Consider the following 20721-nt stretch of genomic DNA (forward strand, 5'->3'; position numbering starts at 1 on the left):
CATACACCTCACAGTCACACGCCCAGAAAGCGATACGCACTTTACTGAAGTTCCTGAAGTCAATAGACCTCAGTGAGCGACTGTATAGTTTCGATATGCGCCTACAGACGAAGTGACACCCTCTCTAGCTTCTTTCTTTTCATGCACCCCTCCCCCCAAAATCAAGGTTTAACTTGTTCCCTCGCCGTATATATATAGCCAGCGAGTGTCGCACTCACCGGAGGAACTTTTTGTGCGTGTTGACGGGAATGAAATACTCCTCGAACATCTTGGTGCCGGCGTCGGCGGCCGCCGCCGTACTGCTGCTCGTCAGGGGACTAGAGACCGGCCGCACGCCGTCCGAGCCGCCGTTGGCCAGCCCTCCCATCAGGGCCTCCTGCGCCTTGGCCGAGTCCGCGAACACGTCCAGCGCGACCACGTCGCCATTACGCTGCTGTGGCAGGGACTTGCGCGCGCGCGCCGTGTCGTAGTTGATGACCGCATCGTCCGGAATCTGGATCCGGTGGTGGTTGAGGATCTTGCCGTTCGGCTGCTGCTGCTGGTTGACGGCGTTCTTCTCTTCCTCGAGGCTCTTCTGCTGGCTGCTCCTGCGCAGGTTGTTGCGCTCGTCCTCTTCCTCGCCGTGGCCGAAGGCCGGGTTCACGACCCCGTCGGAGCCGGGCGCTGCTGCCGGCGGAGCGCCGACGGCCAACGTGTTGTCCGTTAGCGACTCCATCGCGTCGTCGGACGAAGCGGACAGGTCGTTGGTCAGCTGCTGATCGTCATGATGCATCTCCTGCAGGAAATGGAGAGACAGAAAAAAAAGAAGGTTTGAGGTTTGAGTGCTCAAGTGGAACTAGCCCGAGACTATTATTATTATTATTATTATTATTATTATTATTATTATTATTATTATTATTATTATTATTATTATTATTATTATTATTATTATTATTATTATAAGGGGAGGAAAGAGGAAAGAAAGAGCAAGATGACAAATAAAGAATACAGCGGAACACACACAGTACAGGTCACACACGGTAGGGCCGGTCACTGCAGGTCACGCTACTTAAAGAATGTTAAAATAGAAGAAATAGTGTATGAGGAACCCCAGCACACGGCCCGTTGACAGCTGCTGTCATGACAGCAATGGCTTCAGAACTTTCACATAAACTGTATGCCTTTGCCATATAAGTTGCTCGATTTCCATGTAAGCGCATGTTTGATAGAACCAACATGCAATGACACAATGACGCAATATTTATTTCCCGTTATTTCTTTCGCCGTATTTTTACCGTGATGCCACAACTGCACAGGCCACCTGCACCGTCAGACAATCATACAAAAACAGCAGCTCAGTTCGAGAAAATCTCTTGTCAATTTTGTAACTGGAGCTCAGTTTTACACTGACTCACAGAATGTGTGAAGAGGACAACCAGTTGGCGAATCGTTGTGTAAGCGCCAATCCTACTAAGTTCTATTTTAACCTTTCCAAGTGATCATTGTGCGCAAATGAACTGTTATTGCGCCGGTTGTAGTTTCACTCAAGTAGTATAGGTAATGTGGAACAAATGGTCTCAGCGTTTTCCTTCTGAGGAAGATTGACTTGGCGAAATTCGTGATCAAAAAAGTTTTAATCGTACCTACAAGAAGGACCGCGGGCACGTATGGGTTTGTTGACTGTGCGTGAGCATTACAAAGTTCAAATACTAGCGATTAAGCTCAGATAACATTTGCTCCTCTTTCAACTGAACATAGAAAACTTGCCTGCAGAATCTGACGGCGTTCAAGTTACCGAAGCAAGGGCAGTTTCAAATTAGATGAAATCTTGTTTAGTTCACCATTCGTGTAAGTTAGAAAATAGTGAGACGCAAAACTTTGTGAAAATTCAGGCTGTCGAATTTCTAGCCATTTAACTGAGTGGAAGTAATAATAACCAAGTACTCTTTTTTTTTTTCACATGAGCTACTTACCTAATGTCATATCATTATTTACGGGAGAACGTCAACAAACACAGCGTGTGAAGCTGCTGATTACAACCAAGGATGACAACCACCCTGTCCGACTTATTGGCTCTCCTCAAACACTCCTAGTGGACGGTTCATGGCAAGTTCTAGACACAATTTTACGACAACCTAGAAGAAAGAACGCAATGCTATTTGAGGTGGCGAATATGTTAGGGACGCATATCAATTTCACTTGCAAACCCTACGCACTACCAGCAAGGCCGTCACCACATCGGAGAAACGACAGCAAACTCTGGATGTTGAAGCAATGAAGCGCACAACACTATCGAACACGAAGAGGTGTAATTATATATAGCGTCCCGCACGAAAACTGGGGCGCTTACAAAGACGTCACAGCGGCGTCATAGACGTGTCCGCGACTCCATATTATATAATACTGCAGCAGACAACGCCACGCTCTTGGGTAACTGAGTGCCTTTCCTTGTTTCCTCTGTTCGGTCAAATAACGCTGACGTCAGCTCTGTTTCTAGGCCGAGGATAACTATCGCACGGGTCAACGCGACGGCGCTCTGTCATTTGTGGCAACTGGTGTGTTAGCAGGCCTAGCTAGCTCAGCGGTCCTCCGTGCGTTCCCGGATTGTCGGGAGTGAGGTGCTCGAAGATGAGCACAAGATCACCGTCGCCTAAGTTGCTGAAAGAAGGTGCTTTTCTGTTGTTTTTTGCTTGTTAATGTTTCTGTTAGAAGTGACACAGACAATCAGAGCCAGTGGTATACAATTAGCGACGAAAAATGTACGACGTAATTTGAGCCTTGATAGCACAGAATGGTTGGAGGGGGAAGAGCATTTATTCACATTATATATATATATATATATATATATATATATATATATATATATATATACCGGGTGTTGATTCTTAAGTTTTACAGAATTTTTAAAAATCGCCTATGGCAGGTAGCATCATTCTTATCGTTGAGCTGGGTTATTCGAAGAGGCGGACAATAATTAGTAGCACGAGAAATCGAAACACATATTGAACTAATTAACAAAAATTGACTAATGAACTTTTTAGTTAATTATTTTACGACGCATATTGCAATTTGCGAATTGTAGCTGGTGAGGTTGCAAGACGCATCCACTTGCAATGAATTTCCAGAATGACACCAATTTCACATATCAACATATCAATTTGTTCTTCTGTTTTAGCTTGTTCTTGTTTTAGTTTTAGATGTACAAATTTACTCGTGCTTTATCTTAGTTGCAGCTGTTTCATTTTTGTATTAATTTGCCGATTGTTCATGCTCCTTATTAGTATTGTATCAACTGCTTTTTCCAATTTTGGCCTGTAATATGCCCCTCCCCTCTGTAATGTGCAAAATCGGAGGGTAAAATAAACAAATAAATAAAAGAGTATCATTGCAATTGCTGTTGGGGTGAAGTTTACGCTCTCTCTGTCTCGCTCTCTGGCTTTCACTTTCTTTTTCTCTCTTTCTTTTTTTATTGACTGAGCAACGAGAAACCAAACCCTGGTACGCCAGCCCTTCATTTTCATCACAATAAAGCATCTGAAAGCAGGTGACGTACAAGGGACGTACGAGCGCGCATTTGAAGACACGGTCAGGTGACAATTATGCGATAGAACTTTATATGGTCACGTGGGGAAAACTGTGTCATAACATCACGACTGGATTTTGCACGATGTAACGTAGACAGCAACGTATGAGGGAGAGAGAGAAAGCACACGTCTAGGAGGTATGGAATAAACAAGTTATCACAGGCTGCACAAGAGCCTTCCACAAAGCGTTGTCTTCTGAGTGAACAGACAGTACTAGAACACCGTCCCCAACGATCATCGGCTCAGAGGGCAGTGAAGGCACTTTTGCGCTTACTGAGAACGCCGGCTTGTGCGAGCACCTTTGACTCTTTAGTGCTCTCCGTGCACGTCTCTCCACCCCCCCCCCTCTCTTTCTCTTCCTTCTTTCCATTCCCTTTCTCCCTTCCCCCAGCGTAGGGCAGCCAACTGGACTTTTGACTGGTTAACATCCCTGCCTTCCTTTTATCTCTCACTCTCTCTACAAAGCGGTCAGCTCCTGAGCGACAGCTCTTGTCCTATACTTAAGCCTTGTCGATCTCTCCGCAACTCCTGGGTCAGTGGAAAGGATTAACTGCATCGAGAAATTCCAGGAACAGGTGCCACACGAACACGGGTTCGGCGGGCATGATACAGGGGACACACAAAACAGCACTCTCAAGTTTTCTTTTCTGAATTATTCCCTACTTATGGTCCTGTCGGACGTTTCAACTGCATTGAGTGGAGTGTCCCGCTCTACAAGCAACTGCCCCCCCCCCCCCCCGGGCAGCCCTCTCCTCCTCTCTCCACTCCTTCAGCGCCATCTTCCAACAGTTCAGCGTCCGCTTCCACAAAGCTACTTTTCAGAAGTATACACATAGGAGAACAAAGCCTGGCGCGCAGCAGCCATTGGAATTCCTTTCCACACTAAGTTCAAAAGGATCCCACGTTCTGGGAACGTTCATGGATGGCAGCGACCGCAAGGCGACGCACGTAGGCGCACTTCTGTGGAAAATAACTTTAAAAAAAAAGGGGGGGGGGGGGGGGGGCGTGTCTTTATCGCGAAGACATTGCGCGGGCTTTCAAAGGGTGGAGTCGGTTTCTTCGTAGTTCCGGTGCTGCTGCCTGTTTTGATGCTTGCTTGATTGCTCGATGAATCCGCGCGCTCGCTCCCTCCGAGCAGAATCGTACCTGACAAGGGCCACTGCAGCAGCAGCAGCATGCTTTCGCTTCACCGCTCGCACAGCAGAGAGATAGTTCCATCAGCGGGGCGCCCAGCGCATCGTACATACAGGTACATAGTAGGTACACGCACGCACGCGCACACAGTGCAAGACGCATTGTGACCCGTACGTGGCCCCCGAGGTGGTTTTTCCAGACGGGGCCATGCCCTTCTCAGCAAACAGGCGCCAGAAGCGAACGAGAAAGGCTGCAGCGGTGGCGGCGGCAGTTCTCCGGTCGTATGTAGTTGAGGGTTGTTGGCTGCTCGTCTTGGCCGATTGCCGTATCCGCATGAGTATGAGAAACAAGACGCGTTTTTCGTTGCAACAGAGGCTACGGGCCGCGTTTACAAAGCTTATCGCAAGTACTGATTTCTATCAGCTGTCCGCGGTTCGCTAAGTACACACTTTCAAAAATTTTTAAAGGTTGTCTGTGGCAGATAGCACAATTCTAGTTCATGAGCTGGTCTACTCGAAGAGGCGGACATTACGTGCACAAAAAAAAATTGAAATGCATAATGCAAAAAAACTCACTAATTACGTTTCTAACTAATTACCATATGGCCCATATTGCAATTTACAAATTGTAGCCGTAGAGTTGGCAAGGCGGATCCACTTGGAACGAATTCTCAGGATGACACCAGTTTCGAGATATTAATTCCCGAACTTTGCGGAGAAATGGTGTGGTGTTCTAGTTACTTTATTAACAAAACGTAGTTATATGCATTGGAGCACGAAATCCATGCATTCAAGCACACGTAATCCATGCATTTGCTGGTTAACAAATAAACTTTACAGACAAATTTCGATAAACTGCCAACAGATATGCTTCGCAAGTTCTTGTAAGACCTTGCACCGGGGGCAAAATCTTGCCAACTAGCAAGATTCGAGGGCCATCTTGGAAAATGGTGGGCGTGCGTGATCGCTAATGTGCATTATCTGATTTTGCGTCTTCACCTCAGATCAATGCGCTCTAATTATTACTCAAATCTGGACGCCACTGCGACAGTAAGCACTCACCGCTCATCGCATACGTTTCCTGCCCCAGCTCTTAAGCTGCAAAAATAACCAGTGGATGCGTTAACAAGTGGTAATGTTCTTTCCATCGTTTTAGTCAATTTTTCTATGTCCACTTCGCAGATAAAGGCCGGCGGTCTTCCAGCAGCCGACTCCATATGCATAAAAATGTCCTAGTGTCATCCCACCACCATTCTCTTCCGTCCTCAACGGCGCTTTCCTTTCCTTGGCACCCCTTTTGTTATTATAATGAATCCCCGGTTATCTGCTCTACGCATTGTTTGCCTACCCAACTCCATTTCTACCTATTAATCTCAACAACACTATTCTCCAACCCATTAGGTCTCTAATTCACACCGCTGTCTTTCCGTCTTTTAATGTTAGGTCTATATCCTATTGCGTTCCATCGCTCACTGCGCGGTCCTTAGCATTTTAAGCTCCTTTATTGACTTCTAGTTTTTAGTCTAATGGGCTATAGTACTGGTAGAATGCACTGTTGTCTTTTAGTTAATCTTTAATATTAGCTTTGGGCTGCGACTGTTACCTCTGAGTTATCTGTAACCTCGCTTTGCAGGCTTACGAGCGCGGCACTCCAAGTACGGCGTCACTGATATCATGGTAACTTTTAAAAATGCGCACGTTCTCAACGTTATGGGTACCGTACAGCAGTTACTTGGAGTATTAGCAACCTGCCGTGCTTCAGCATGTCACCACGTGCTTAAAAAAGTGGTACCGTGCTTCAGCAACCTTTCCTCCGAGCCTAAAGATAAGGTCTATCGAAGTGAAACTGCAGCAAGAGCAATTTATAAAAGAACTGTTGCGACCACGCTTGCCTATATACTCCATCTCACAAGTCGTTTGCAGCCCTGCTGAAGGTACGAGGCGTACACAGATGATATCCTTGAGCAGAGGAATATAGTTCCGGGCGTAACTGTCTGATTATTGGCGAGATATTAGACAGCGTTGTTTCTGTTTTGCGCATTGTGCGTTACAGCGATGCAGGACATGTTACAACCTTTGCGCATGCTCGTCGAATACCAAGAATAACTGCAGCGGTGAGCAGAAGACGCGGCGCGGATGAACACATCTCGAAGGGCATTCGGCCTCTGTGTTGGCTAAGGAGTCCTGGAGCTTGCACAGTGCTGCAAACCACTTGTGAGATGGAGCAATACTAACATTGATGCATTGCGCCAGCGTATCAACGTCCCACGTTAATTTCGCCTGATCGATGGTAACCTAAGTTATGACAAAAAAACAAGCAATACAGCACAGCAACCATTAGAGTTATCGTTATCTTAAGTAACAGCGCTACTGTTTACCTAAAAGTCAATATACGCGCCTCTCTAAAAGTTAGAGGACTTTTGTTACGAGCTCACCTTTGAGAGGGTCATCGTTTCCTCGGTTTAAAGGAAATAATGAAGCAAATATGAATAGAACAGTCAGAAGACAAAAAAAAATGTTCAAGGCTACAGTAAGTTACGTAGGGCACGCTGAGAAGGAACTCAACACTTACGCCACCTCACAGGTTGTACTTCTTTCTCGATGTTCAATTTTGCACAGTATTCAGTTGCTTCAGTCGCTGACCGGCTTGCATGGGACGGGAACTATTGCTGGGTGGAGGGTGCGACCGCCTTTTTTGTACGCATAGGCACCAGAGCTGAAGACCTAAGGGGCGTGGCTTCGAATGCCTCTCCCACTAAACGAGAGAGGCATACGCTTCAACTAAACACAAGCGGTAAAGGACATGCTGCATAGTGCCAGTAATTAAACGCCTAGGCTGAAAAGTTATGTTACTTGAGTAACTGATGACCATTGCCTCTATGTAGTAAATACAGAAAAACACGAATGTGTAGCAACAAAACACGATAATAATTCAGTAGATTTCGCGTCCGACACATGCAAAGCGGTCTATATAAGTTACGCCGTAATGAAGGAATCCGTAATGTTTATTTTTTTTTTTTTGCAACCTTGTGCCCTTTAACTGCGCATAAACGTATAGATAGAAGAGCCTTTTCTCGCATTCCGTGGCCGCCGCAACCGAGGGTATCGAATCCCCGACCTCGGCAACAAAACGTCGTAGCCACTGACAGTTGTGAAAGTGAGGACAAACAGCAGCTCAGAAAGTTGACTCTCCTCTCTCTCTCTTTGAGGGCGCCATTTCGTCGCGTGCCTTCCCTGCCTTTTACCGAGGGCGTGAGCTGGCGCTAACGCGATAACTATGCTAATCCGTCGTGAACGTGCGAGTGTCCGCCGTCAACCTTCCAAGGACCGGCGCATCGTGGCGAAAGGGAGCATACTGCGGCTTTCTTGGAACGGGAGTTTCCGAAGTCGTGCTGCATTCGCTGTTGCCGTGCATGGTAAGAATTTCTCGAAGTAACATCCGTCAGAAAAATTGTAAAGTGCGACTTAACCACAACGTACAGACGTGATAGCGTAGGATTGTAACTTGAATATACGAAAAAAAAAAAAGGTCTGATATGCAGCCAGAGATCTTTGAATGCTATCGCGTTCCGCTCTTAAAGGCGAAGCCTAAGCGTCCTCCAATTCTGATGGTGTTTCGTTGTATACTTTGGTGCTAGGCAAAATTGAGGGGAATGTTGAAAACCGAACCTTTCTAAATTTTGATCGGGCCGCATGTCACAGAAAATATGGTGTCGGTGTCGGGCGTCAACGGCGTCCAATAACGCTATCGCGTTCCACTCTTAAAAGGCGAAGCATAAGCGTACTCCAAGTTTTGTTTATGCACTACCTAATAATAATAATAATAATAATAATAATAATAATAATAATAATAATAATAATAATAATAATAATAATAATAATAATAATAATAATAATAATAATAATAATAATACAGGTAAAGGTGCCGATCTCTTGCACAAAAATCTCAACATTGGTATGTTCATATTTTGGAGCACGGTTTTGTACAGAGTTCGGGGAGAAGGGGAAGGTGCAAGATTTAATTCTCTGGTTCATTTTCTTTTCTATTTGTTATTTTTATTTTTTGCCGCGCTGAGGCGCAGGCAGGAATTGAACCGGCTACTTCACGTTCAGCAACAGAGCACCATATAGCCACCAAATCACCGCCGTACGGTAAACGAGCGCCGAGAGACGACCTCCGCAAAAAACACAGCAGCCGTGCTGCCATTGCAGCCTTCAGCGCATTAAAGTCCACTGAGGCCATCACAGAAGAGAAACGGCGGAGGAGGAGGCGGCTCAACAGCCACGGTACCTGCAGGCCCGACGCTCGGAGGGGCGCCCGAATGCCAAGGACCCCAGCGCGCGTCCGCATGGCTGCTGCTCCTCATCACGGCAGCAGAGGCCAACATCGCGACCTTCCCGCGTCCTTGCGAGGTCAACCTCTGCCGCCGCCGCAGCAGGCGCCGCCGGCGGCGGCAGTTGGTACTTCTGTGCGCTCACCGTGAGCCACGCTTCGCCCCCGTGTGCAACCGGTGTCCCAGACCGCAAATTAAGTCCTCTTAATGGCCAGTCAGACTATCAATAAGCGAGCTCTGGTGAGTATGTCTGCCTGCAGTATGCAATCAGCCCCGGTCGTAAAGGGTTTTAGCGTTCATTGCCAGCCGTAATTGATCAATTACTCGTCGCGAAGGGTCGACCCAGTTCGGGCTCTGCAGTGCAGATGGGAGAGAATCATCCCTGCTTCTGTCATACCTTGGCACGCAGTTTCTTTCGGTCAGGTTGTGGTTACGAAGAAGCGCGGAAACAAACTTTGCGCAAGTTCTCGGGTGTGAGCTTCTGCAGAGTTCTTCAGGCTGGTGCTGCGCAAACTGCAGCTCGAGCAGTTCTTCCCCATGGAACTTGAACGAAGGAGAGGAATTGCGACGAGGTGAAGGTGGTAGTCGAGATGCCTTAACCCACGAAAGATTACTACCGTGGAAGAACGATTAGCCAGAAAGTGTACGTGTTACAATGTACGCTGGCCGGATTACCACCGGACGTCCTTGCACCAGCTGGCTTTCTTGGCCCGTCGACGGGCTTTGGCGTGCCGATGGTTCGCTATACCGAACGCTCCATCGGAGTGCTATCATCTCTACCCGAAACCGAACCTATACCACTATGTGGGTTTGTTTAGCACCAATCACGTATCTTCGACAGACCTGACGCAACTGTCAAATGGCGTGGAAAGTACAGTAGTAATGGGAAGCCATAAATATGTGCCAAAGTTATCATGAGTGCTAGCGGTAGATGACTTCGCATGACTTTAAGTAGAATACTTTGTTCTTGCATAGAAGCAGTCTGTCCTGCTGTTCGAATTGAATGAACGTACAGGGTCGACCACATCTTAGGTGAACACCTCATTAGTATTAAAGCCGATAAAACTACAGCGTTTATTCTACTTCACGAGTGAAATGTTCGTTATACGATGTGTAATCATGGTGTCGATGAACACAATAATGGTTTTTCGAATTATGTACTGAACATCAGCTTCTATGATGTCTTGAATACTAATGAGGTGTTCACCTTAGATGTGGTCGACCCTGTACATTGCAGAACCAGGTCCCACTTCCATCAACATCGTTTTTAAGAAAGGCAAGAGCGTAACTGAAAATTTTGAAGGAAAGAACGCGCTCGCGGGTGCTTTTTTTTTCTTTTTTTTTTTTTTGAAGACGATAGTCTTTCTTGGGCGAGTTTTTCATTCCTCCTTATACCATGCGAGAATGCACATAACTGCGAGATGAACGGGACGCCATGTATATACATATATAGGAAAGGCTGCGACGGGGTTTTTTGAGCGCTGCTTTTCCGTGGGCCAACGGCAACACATTTAGGTGCTCCTATCGAGTGCATGCGCGAGAGAGAGAAATAGAAGAGAGGAACGGTTAGGAGATTAACCAGACGCACGTCCGGTTTGCTACTCTGCACTGGGGGGGTATAGGGATGAAAAGAGATAGGTAGGAAATAGAGAGAGCACAGTTTAACTGCAATTGAATGTGCTACTGCTCGCAATCCGCGGGGAGCACCGTTAGTACTCAAAAGAACACGTGGGAACACACGGTGTACTTATACTTGGGCCGGATTTACGAATAAAGTAACGCTTAGCAATACGTACCTTGACTCAGCTGCATCCCTACGGCGCTGGTGGTAAACGTAGCAAATGAAATCCTTGTAAACCTCCGTGTTTGTTGAAAACGAAGTGTATACAGCGTCCTGGACAATACTAACTGCCTACTATGAATAAGCGTTAGGCTCACGTTGGATCCCGCCAAAAGAAAACCAGACTAGTATTTTTTCTAAATCACTGGCTGTCTTTACGTACACGCGTGGAGGTTTAAAAACGAAATAAGACTTTTCCAACGCCTTAACTTTAACCTGACACTCTTGAGTGAACACCGAAACTGCCCGCACAATTCTTCGATCAGATATACATCTGTACTGGCGAACAAACTGTTCGACTATCCTTACTTAACCAAAACCGGTACGTATGGCTTTCCTTTCCCTTAATACGCCTCTTTCTCTCTCTCTCTCTCTCTCCGCACCAGCTGTCAACGAGTCCGTATTTTACCCGCTTTGCATACGCTACGAGAAACGCGACGACGCGTGTGGTAAGTACTATACACACCTCCGCTTACATGCAAAGGGACCCCCCTCGCCGACAGCAGAGCTCCGATTCGCCGGACGATTTCACTTTCTCCGATTAACAGAAAGTCCGCTCCGCAAAGACACAGCCGTCGTCCACGCTGTACGGCCTGCCGGAGACGAGCGATCCTATCCCGTCGATTTCATCCGTGTCAGACGAAATTGCCCGCGCATAACAAGGCGTGAGACAACCCCTGTTCGTTTTCCCAACTAAGCGCTGCATGACCGTCGGGGCAAACACACCGCGCCAAGCAGACACACACGCATGCGAGAGCGAATGTGCTTGGCAGACGTCCACGAGGCAGCGTGGCGTCATCGCACGAGCGGATAAACGCTTTCGCCCGTCAGCGCTGAAATAAAGGTTCCCAGTAAGCCGAAAAGGTATGAAGTAGGCAAGCAAGTAGAGCCCTTGCTGTTTATTTCTGCAGCAAGTGTACAATACCGCTTGTCTTTAATAGCCCAGTCAATAACCACCATTTCCCACTGGTTGCGCCATGAAGGCTTAGATACGGATGCAGAGCAAGTGCTGGTGGCGCGTCATCGGTAGTGAAGTGAAAAACTAGGAATAAACATAGTAGGAGTAGTAGTAGTTAGTAGTGGTAGTAGTAGAAGTAGTAGTGGTAGTAGTAGTTGGTAGTAAAAGTAGTAGTTAGTAGTGGTAGTAGTAGCTAATAAGCATAGCATTCTTGTTATAGTGATGGTGGTATTCCGAACAGTGAAATAGAAGACCAGGAACACGCATAGCCCCCTCCCTACCCCCCTCAATTAGGTATGATATACTTCCTGGTATATCGATTGATTTAGACGATGAAGAGGATATGACGATTTCATTTGCTAATTACGAATACAACATCAGGTATACCATGGAATTTAACTTGTATGATACTAGGTAAAAATGATGCGACGCATAACGACGTTTTATTCCTACACGAACATCTCTATAGGTGAGACAGAAAGCGCCTCTAATAATGGAGAAAGCAGTCCGAATCTCCTGAGCCGAGAAACAGGTATACTGTGTACTCGCCACCTACAGAAAAAAAAAGAAAAGACAACACCTCAATGACGACCAAGTCGTGCTTTCGAGCAGTCCTCCGTGCTGAACTGCGCTGAAAAAAAAAAAAGCGGGACGAATGGCTTCAGCCAATAGACCTCCAAAAATTTTCGCGGGCTGAGCCATTTACAAGCATCTGTATCTATTTTATAACTCACTTTATTATTGTCAAACGTACTGCTAATGGAGTAGGTTGTTTCGCGAACATAGCACTACACAAGAGTCTAAGTTAATCATACTTTCCCACATAAGCTCCGTCAACGGCTTTGTTAGCGAGCGACATTAGGGCCACCCTTTCCACGACACTTTACTAACACACTCGTATGTATTGACCTCTTTAATATATGACCGCTTGTGACAAACTGGACGACGAATGCTTTCAGCGTGTGTGCGCGCGTGCTGCGAGCATTTTCTTTTTCATTCAATTGACCTCTTACTCCCCCTTCGCCATTACAGGGTAGTCAGCCTTGCTCAGCAGCATGGTTAACCTCCCCGCCTTTCCCTTATCACTTCTCTCCCTCTCCCTCTTTTTCACGTTTCAATGTTCCCTCTTAATTGGTACCAGGAAACAGGCATTAGCCAATCCTAATCTTTTGTGCGCTTTGAGCAGAAAAGAACCATTAACGAGCAATCTTAAGTTAGTGTTAATAAGGAAAAGTGCGTTAATGTACATTGAAGGACTTGGCTTCTGGATATAGGTGGCACTGGCTGGAGATTGAAGGAACGTCATACCGAAATAAACAAATTTAAATAAATAAAAAAATAAAAAATAAATAAATAATGAGAGCAGTTCCACATTATGTGGCATACACTCCTTTCCGGCTGCCACGCAAGGACAAACGACTTCACGCAAGCGTAAACAACTGGGCAGCCGAAACGGCAAGCCAAAGAAAACAACGTAACAAGCGCCAGCCTATGGGCACATTTTCGACCTCCCCATTGTGACGTCACTCGCGTAAGTGCCCGGCGCGTCGGGCGACTGACGTAAAACCCCACTTTGCGGTGACCGGCGATGTCGAAGCTTTGAAGCAATGACGGAAGCGTGAAAGACTCTGCCAGCTCGCGGGAGCTCGCCAATATACTATAGACATATGCGCGCGCGCACACATACACTTACCCCGTACACACAATCACGCCGAAGCGAGAGACGGCAATGTCTATACTATCGACATGGCTAGCTCGTCCACGCCTTCTTCGCTCATCGCTGCCTCATTTATTGCCTCGAAGCCGAATCATCGTCTCGGCATTCCCAGCGCCTACAAGAGCGTGATCAGCCGGCCACCGTCGAGTGCTTTTCGATCGAGTGCGAGATTGCGGGCTTTCCCGCTTTATATAGCGCTACTGGATGGCAGAGACCAGAGGAAAGCAAATGATAAGCAGTAAGAGAGGAAAGGGGGCGCGGGTTTAGTATGACTGCCTCCGAGCGAGGCACGCCTGGTGCATGTATATAGTACGTGTCTGCGCGCGAACGAGCGTAACGTTGCGACACATCGGAACGGCGATCGATCCTTGGGTCTGAAATGGGTTTGCGCGAGCCAGTTACCCTTGGCTTTGGAAGTGGAAAAGAGACATGTGGGAACAACAACAACAACAACGTAATAATAAACAATGATTAACAGCGAAAAGGAGCGGCAACGTGTTGAAAGGCTGTTGACTATAGGCCCTTCAAATAGCAAAGGGGCGGTAAGGAGAAAGAAAAATCAAAGGAAAGAAATGCCGCATTATATTTTCTGTGTCCTTGTTTGTTATACTTTAACAGTTCGTTTCTCCAACCTCATTTTTTTTAACGCCGCTGTAAAGACAAATAAGAGGATCACTTCATTTCTTCCGTAGCTTCCGTTGTCAATTTTCATATTCGTTTTATTAACGATCAGTGATTCACCACTACAACAACCTTTTCTCTCTCTCTCTCCCTTTGCCATCTTTTCAGTCCCTATTTCCCCCACCCCAGTGCAGGGTAGCAAACCAAAAACACGCATCTGGTTAACCTCCCTACCTTTCCTCTCTCATCTCTCCCTCTCACGGCCGTACCAGAGGCAAACGCGAGTATACTATAACTTGGACGATTACGGTACATAACTTAAACAAATAGAGTGGATGGAACAGATAGTCGCGCCATTGTAACATTGCGCCCATCTGTCCTTTCTGCTACGATTTCATCGTATAATGCAGTTGTCCTTATCAACTCGCTGTCATTATCGTTAGTCCACCTCTTCATCCTCAGCTTCACCCTCGCCATGTGACGATTCAAAAACAAAATCCACTAGTAATCAAGCTCGCATCTCTGCGGTAATGCGCAGTTGTGACATGTACACGCGGGGCGCGCTAACCACCGCGCGACCACGCAAATTTGGCCGCTTGCTTAGCAATTTGTTTGGTGGCTTCGTGCATCGCGCAGACTCCGAGAGCTGTGGCATGTGTGCCAGTATTTCTGAGGCCACAAAAGGGTAATAGTGTAAGCGCACGAATAGGGCGTCGTGTTGCATCGCGAAGAAGTTGTTTTCTGAGAATATGACTGTGTCTGTCGCGAGAGCCTGCTGATGTCGCAGTACATGAGTTCAAAGCTCAAGGCTGCTTGTTTATTTTTTTTCCCCTCGTTAATTTGACGAAAGCAACCGATATTACAGACTCCGCATAGCTCAGAGTGGCGAAAGCGCGTCAACGCGGGGGCACAGAAAACGCCCCACCGCCTATAACGAATAAGCGAGGCGGCGGCGGCTCAAAAGACAGGGCGTGATGTCAGCTGAATAAAGCGTGAGCGTTGCGTCATGGAGAAAAAAAAAAAAAACCTCCACACAATTAACCGCTTTCTTTTGACGTGATCAAATAATGCCTGACCGGGCGGACGCAGGCGGAGCTAGGGACAAAGCGCGGAGTGGCTCGCCTTCGGCCGACGAAAAAGAGTGAAGGTCGGCGTGAAAGAGACTGATTTGCATGCGGGTCTGACACGTCGGTAGTTTGATAAATGAGAGAATGGGCACAACAAGAATACAAAGAAAATAAAAAATAAGAGAAGAATTGGAGATGATGCGACATAGCTGCGATTAGCAAAGCTTTAAGTCGGAAACGTTTAGCCGGGCGTATAAGACCTTGCGTTCGACGAAAGCAGTGGTGTCTGCGCGATTGCAGACTATACCTACAGTGTTACTGAAGTGATTAGTGATTTACCCATTTTTGCTGAATTGGAATAATTTCGCACATTCACCACGCAGCCTCATGACATCTTCAGCTACCATTGAACTCTTTGCTTTCTCTTTAAATCTAATTGTGACTGACGGCGAAGCTCATCAAAATAATAAGTTGTTATAGCTACGTCACAAAGTTTGATAATGAGGTTATGGATCATTATGGTCGAAATTGTTTGAGCATAACCCTGCCCAGTGCAAGTTTTTAAGTTGCACTGAAATTCACTGTTATCTATTTCGGTGAACCAACAATATTACGGCAGAAGTATTCTTACATTTGTCCAATCATAATAATTCGTTTCAGAAACATCGAAATATTCAGCTGATCCGAAAATAACTGAAATCACTTATCACTTACCCGCTAGTACAAAGAACTCTTTTATAAAATGAGTTACATTCATCGCGTCAATGCTCAAGTTCTTTTTGGCTCGACGTAAAATTATCTTACGAAACGCAATCACAGCGACTTTGTTACCTCGTTGATCAGTTGCCCTTTGTTCATCACCAGTGATATCGAGCAGTGTTCTGGAATGTGACAGATCACGCAATTTTAAAATGACCGGATGCTCATTGTAATGAAGTGGACAGTGATTATTTGGAGGAAGATGAAGAGATAAGTGCAGCGCCGTAACCGTCTCTCTTGCGAGGTCACCTCAACAGCGCCGGGAAAAGATCAACGGATTGCCGTAACTATGAGTCACGCATATCAGACGTGTTAGACATTTGCATTGATCCACTATGAGGTACAGCACGCGACCTAGTCCAACTGGATGTGTGTGTACATAAACCAATAGCTTTGCAGCACACAGCGCAGTTGCGCTTGGCAACAAGCAGCTCAGAGCACGTGCCTCTCTGGACGTTCACTAATTGTTAGTGTACACCGCTGCCGATTAGGTCGCTGGTTTCACTGACTTGCAAGCTCTGTTCCAGACGTATTTTTTTTTTCTAATTAGGAGCGTGCGGTATGTCTTAATTAACGAGAGGGTACGCACACGTACTTACACGGCTTTTGCGTCTGTTCGCAATTAGCCGCGCTGCGGCAGCAGGTAGCAGCTTGTTCACCGACGAGTGTAAACAAGAATTGCGCCACGCTGTGACCGGGTGAAGGGCAACTAAGTCAGCGCGAATCAAAGACAGACCGAGAGCCAATGGGCAGACAACGCGAGGCTTATAGGAGGGACAGCGTTGACGGCTAGCCACGTAGTACGTATAGAGGTGCCTGTTGCCAAGGGCGATGTATTCCGGCTTTCTTAATTCTGCGTCTATACATCCACAGAACCAAAGACTCACTTATGACAGAGACTCGTAGGAAATAAAGCGATCACCTTCAGCCGCAAAATCCAATGCAGTTAGGACACACATCACTCCGTCTGTTCTTGCGGGCACTTTATAAACCCCACGGGCCAATGTATATGCATTAAACGCCGTGCTTTGAGCTGCGAGACGTGCTATACGATGCCCGTGGCACCGGTGCTAGCGAGGGCGCCTTTCAATTTTCATGCCGTACGAGATCCTGTGTATACAGTGATATTTATGCGTGACTGGGCATACTGAGTGAGTGTTTCACCTAGCACTAATAAAGTCGAGAGAGATTTCATTCAAGTACCGGTAAAGAAAATCTTGAGCACCAACAAACTATAGAAAAGAGTGAAATTTATTTTGTTTCAAAGGTATAAAAAATGTCTTTATGAAAGCTTCTTTTAACAATACTTTTTCTTTAAGAATAAAAAAAAACAGTAAGAAATTCTACTAAAAATTTTTTAGTGGTAGGGCACAGCTTATGATCTTGCACTTTAGTACTAAATACAAACTGCCCGTAATTACTTGAGGATTGCGACCGTTACGTTAGCATCAAGTTTCAAAGTATCAAGGGCATGTCTGATGAGCCGTCATTGTGACGGCCGACTCGCGCCCAGCATTCGTCGAGTCTTCGTACATGCTGACAGGCGTATCAAGAACGCGGGCGTTTTACAAAGCACGCGCGGTGTTGCACGAGTCTGCGCCGCGTTCTCCGGAGTTGACAAGCGCCACTAATGACTTCCGACGAGAAAATAACGGGTTGCAGTCGCCGATGCCCGCGGTGGCGGGGAGAACCCGACGCCCGCTCGATCGCTCCTGCATTACGCACACCGCGCGTCAAGCTCGATGGAAACTGAGCGATCGAGATGATCATGAAAGGTGTCCAGTAACGAGGACAGCAGGACGAAGCAATGCGGCCGCGCGCTTGCGCAACGAGGAGCAAGCGCAAAACGCCTGGGGTCGCGGTTGTCTTTGTTTAATCAATCAATCAATAAATCAATAAATAAATAAATCTATCTATCTATAACCATATTAGCCAAGGAAAGCATCGGGGCAATTTACTGCGGTTTAAGTTGACACACACACACACACACACACACACACACACACACACACACACACACACACACACACACACACACACACACACACACACACACACACACACACACACACACACACGCACGCACGCACGCACACACACACACACACACACACACACACACACACACACACACACACACACACACACACACACACACACACACACACACGCACGCACACGCACGCACGCACACACACACACACACACACACACATTACCGCCATACATGAACCCACTCTGTCAAACCCTAGGTCACGCGAAAGGAGCCGTTACACATTACAAGAGATACACCTAAACCGCGATTTCGTCTAAAAAAAAGAGCCCGATGTTGAACGTTTATGTGGCAGTTAAATTTCACCAATATTAGCGCTGTCATTGCCAGTATACTAAAAGTAAATGAGATCTACTACTACTAGTAGCAAAAGATCAAAGGTAAGTTATCCATAGCCGGGTCATTTGACTGCAATAAGTTTGACTGCACAGTCATCCTTAACAATAGCGAAAAAAACCACCCGTACCGTGAGGAAGGATTAGTAAGCCAGGAAAGACACACAAAAGGAAACACAAATGGCGCCGCCGCCTTGAATGTCCTGCACTGGCACGTCATGACGTCACAAATTTTGACATCGTCCGCTCGGGTTCAGCTAAGTTTTTACTCGCAAACAAGGACTATACACTGAATCCTAAAGGAGCTGATGACTCGATCTAGCAAGTTGCGCGAACTCTTTCTGCATCAAGACAGCTTGGATACGAGAAAATGCTTATGACGTCACACTTACGTATAGCGCGCGGGTGCTGGGGTTTTGGCGGCGAAGTTCAAGAAGGTGAAGCTTGGACTGCGTTTTCTCTTATAGCAATCAATCTTTCTTTTTGCTGCTAAATTAACGAAAAATTGTGTTTGAGAAGAATACTTAATCTGCCTATTAAACTGATTTGATATGTCTCTCTATAGTGCCTTTAAGCAGCGTTGTAATCGGGAAGGCGTACACTCAACCACAAAATATTGCGGAGCATGAAATCTAAGGAAAAGCTGAATATCTCCGCAGCCTCACCACGGAGCCTGGCATTTGCATTTCGGCCCTCGACTACAATACGCTAACAACATTTTACATACTTTTACTGGCTACTGCTACAAGCTGCTCGGGAATTGAACGTTTTCGTGAATCCCATGGTCCGTAAGCTTTTGTGGTAGACTGTACAAACGGAGAGCGCGTTAGCGGGGCTCTCCACTGCGCCTATTTGTCAATGTATACGGTGCATTAAATAGAGTCAATTCCACATGCAGGACGTGCACTGCGGCGGTGCGATGGAGCATCGAGACGGGGACGGGCTTTTTTCGCATTCCAGAGGCATGAAGGGTGTCGTAGTGCTTGTGGTAAGCACATAGGGAATTAAGTAGAAAAAAAACATTCAGTAAAGAGCAGGAGCGAGACAAGTTAACGACTCATTAAAAAAAAAAACACGCTTTGTGTTAAATTTGCGTATTCTATTTTGGTCCATTAGGTGGCAGACCTACTAGCTATGAGCACCTATTTTGTTTTTTATTCTTTCTCTTCTTTTTTTTTGTATTCTGCCCGCGACCGCAAGTAACACGCCATGTTGTGCCTCAAACAAAATAAATAATGTGAAAACTTTGGCATACACATAGATACTTAGATCAAAGTCAAGTATAAGGCTTTTCATTTGAGTTCTATATCCCCGTGTTTTTTGATCATTTTCTCCCACTCCAAAGCAATGTTGTGCGGAGGCAACCCAACGGGATGTGGAGAAGCGTTTTCCTCAGAAGAGTGTTCTTTTATTTGTATGCTGCCGCCTTGCATGCCATGCGATATCGTCGTTCTGTATGCGCTGTTGCTTTGAGACTCCCTTTGTGACGTCGCTGTTTTGTTTTGACTGCTGTGTTGTAATGGCGTTGCGTACGCATTAGCTCTTCTTCTACTCATTCTTCTAAACAAGGTATTAGTTTAAGTGTAGCAAGAGAAAGAGAGAGAGAGAGAGAGAGAAAGCAAGGAGAAGAAAGGCAGTTAGGTCAACCAGACGAGTGCCCGGTTTGCTACCCTACACTGGTGGTAAGGGAAATGGGGAATAGAAAGAAGTGAGAGGGAGAGAGTGAACGCTGCCCTATATGTGTAACTATACCATCCTGTTCATAAAAACAGGGGTGGGCGGCACGTTATCTACATGTCAACATCTCCTTCTCCTACCATGTCTAAAAAAAAGAAAAGAAAAAGAAATTTCGGTGAACTTTTCAATATAGAACAGGTTATTTCTCGTACTTATGCTGTGGTAGGTATTAAGTCCATGAAGAAGGGAGGGCGTTGAGCGCAGGATGTATGCGGACACTTTATTTATTTATTTATTTATTTATTATTTATTTATTTATTTATTTATTTATTTATTTATTTATTTATTTATTTGTTTACTTAATTTCTGCTCGGATGAATTTGGTATACAGCACACGTCCGACCCCCATCAAGCGAACGTCGTCATGTGTGGTAATCCGCCTGAGCGTAAGCCTGTCTGTGTACCACAGCAGCTTCGCTCTTTAGAATCGTTACACAAGATGTGTTTGCCGTCTCTGCTGACATTCCAAAGTCACCGCACATAAACGCGCGTAACACACACCAACTTTTCCCCGAGGCTGACGCTACCTGCATCGTACCGAACTCGGATTTTCCAACGCGCGTTTGCAATCCGCTTAATTCGTTCTGGTTGCGGGACTGTCGTC

At 46.2% G+C, this 20721-nt stretch overlaps 1 protein-coding gene across 5 annotated transcripts in view; it reads right to left on the reverse strand.

Annotated features, from left to right (window-relative positions):
* The window catches only part of LOC119450503 (uncharacterized), a 228589-nt gene that overhangs the window by 49761 nt on the left and 158107 nt on the right, over nt 1–20721 (reverse strand). For all 5 annotated transcript variants that reach the window (XM_049665925.1, XM_037713981.2, XM_037713979.2 and 2 more), the window contains exon 2: nt 219–775. In XM_049665925.1, coding sequence (XP_049521882.1) covers nt 219–775 — 557 coding nt within the window. The remainder of the gene's footprint in view (nt 1–218; nt 776–20721) is intronic.

The sequence above is a fragment of the Dermacentor silvarum genome, chromosome 4 (genome assembly GCF_013339745.2).
Source record: "Dermacentor silvarum isolate Dsil-2018 chromosome 4, BIME_Dsil_1.4, whole genome shotgun sequence".
NCBI lineage: Eukaryota > Metazoa > Arthropoda > Arachnida > Ixodida > Ixodidae > Dermacentor > Dermacentor silvarum.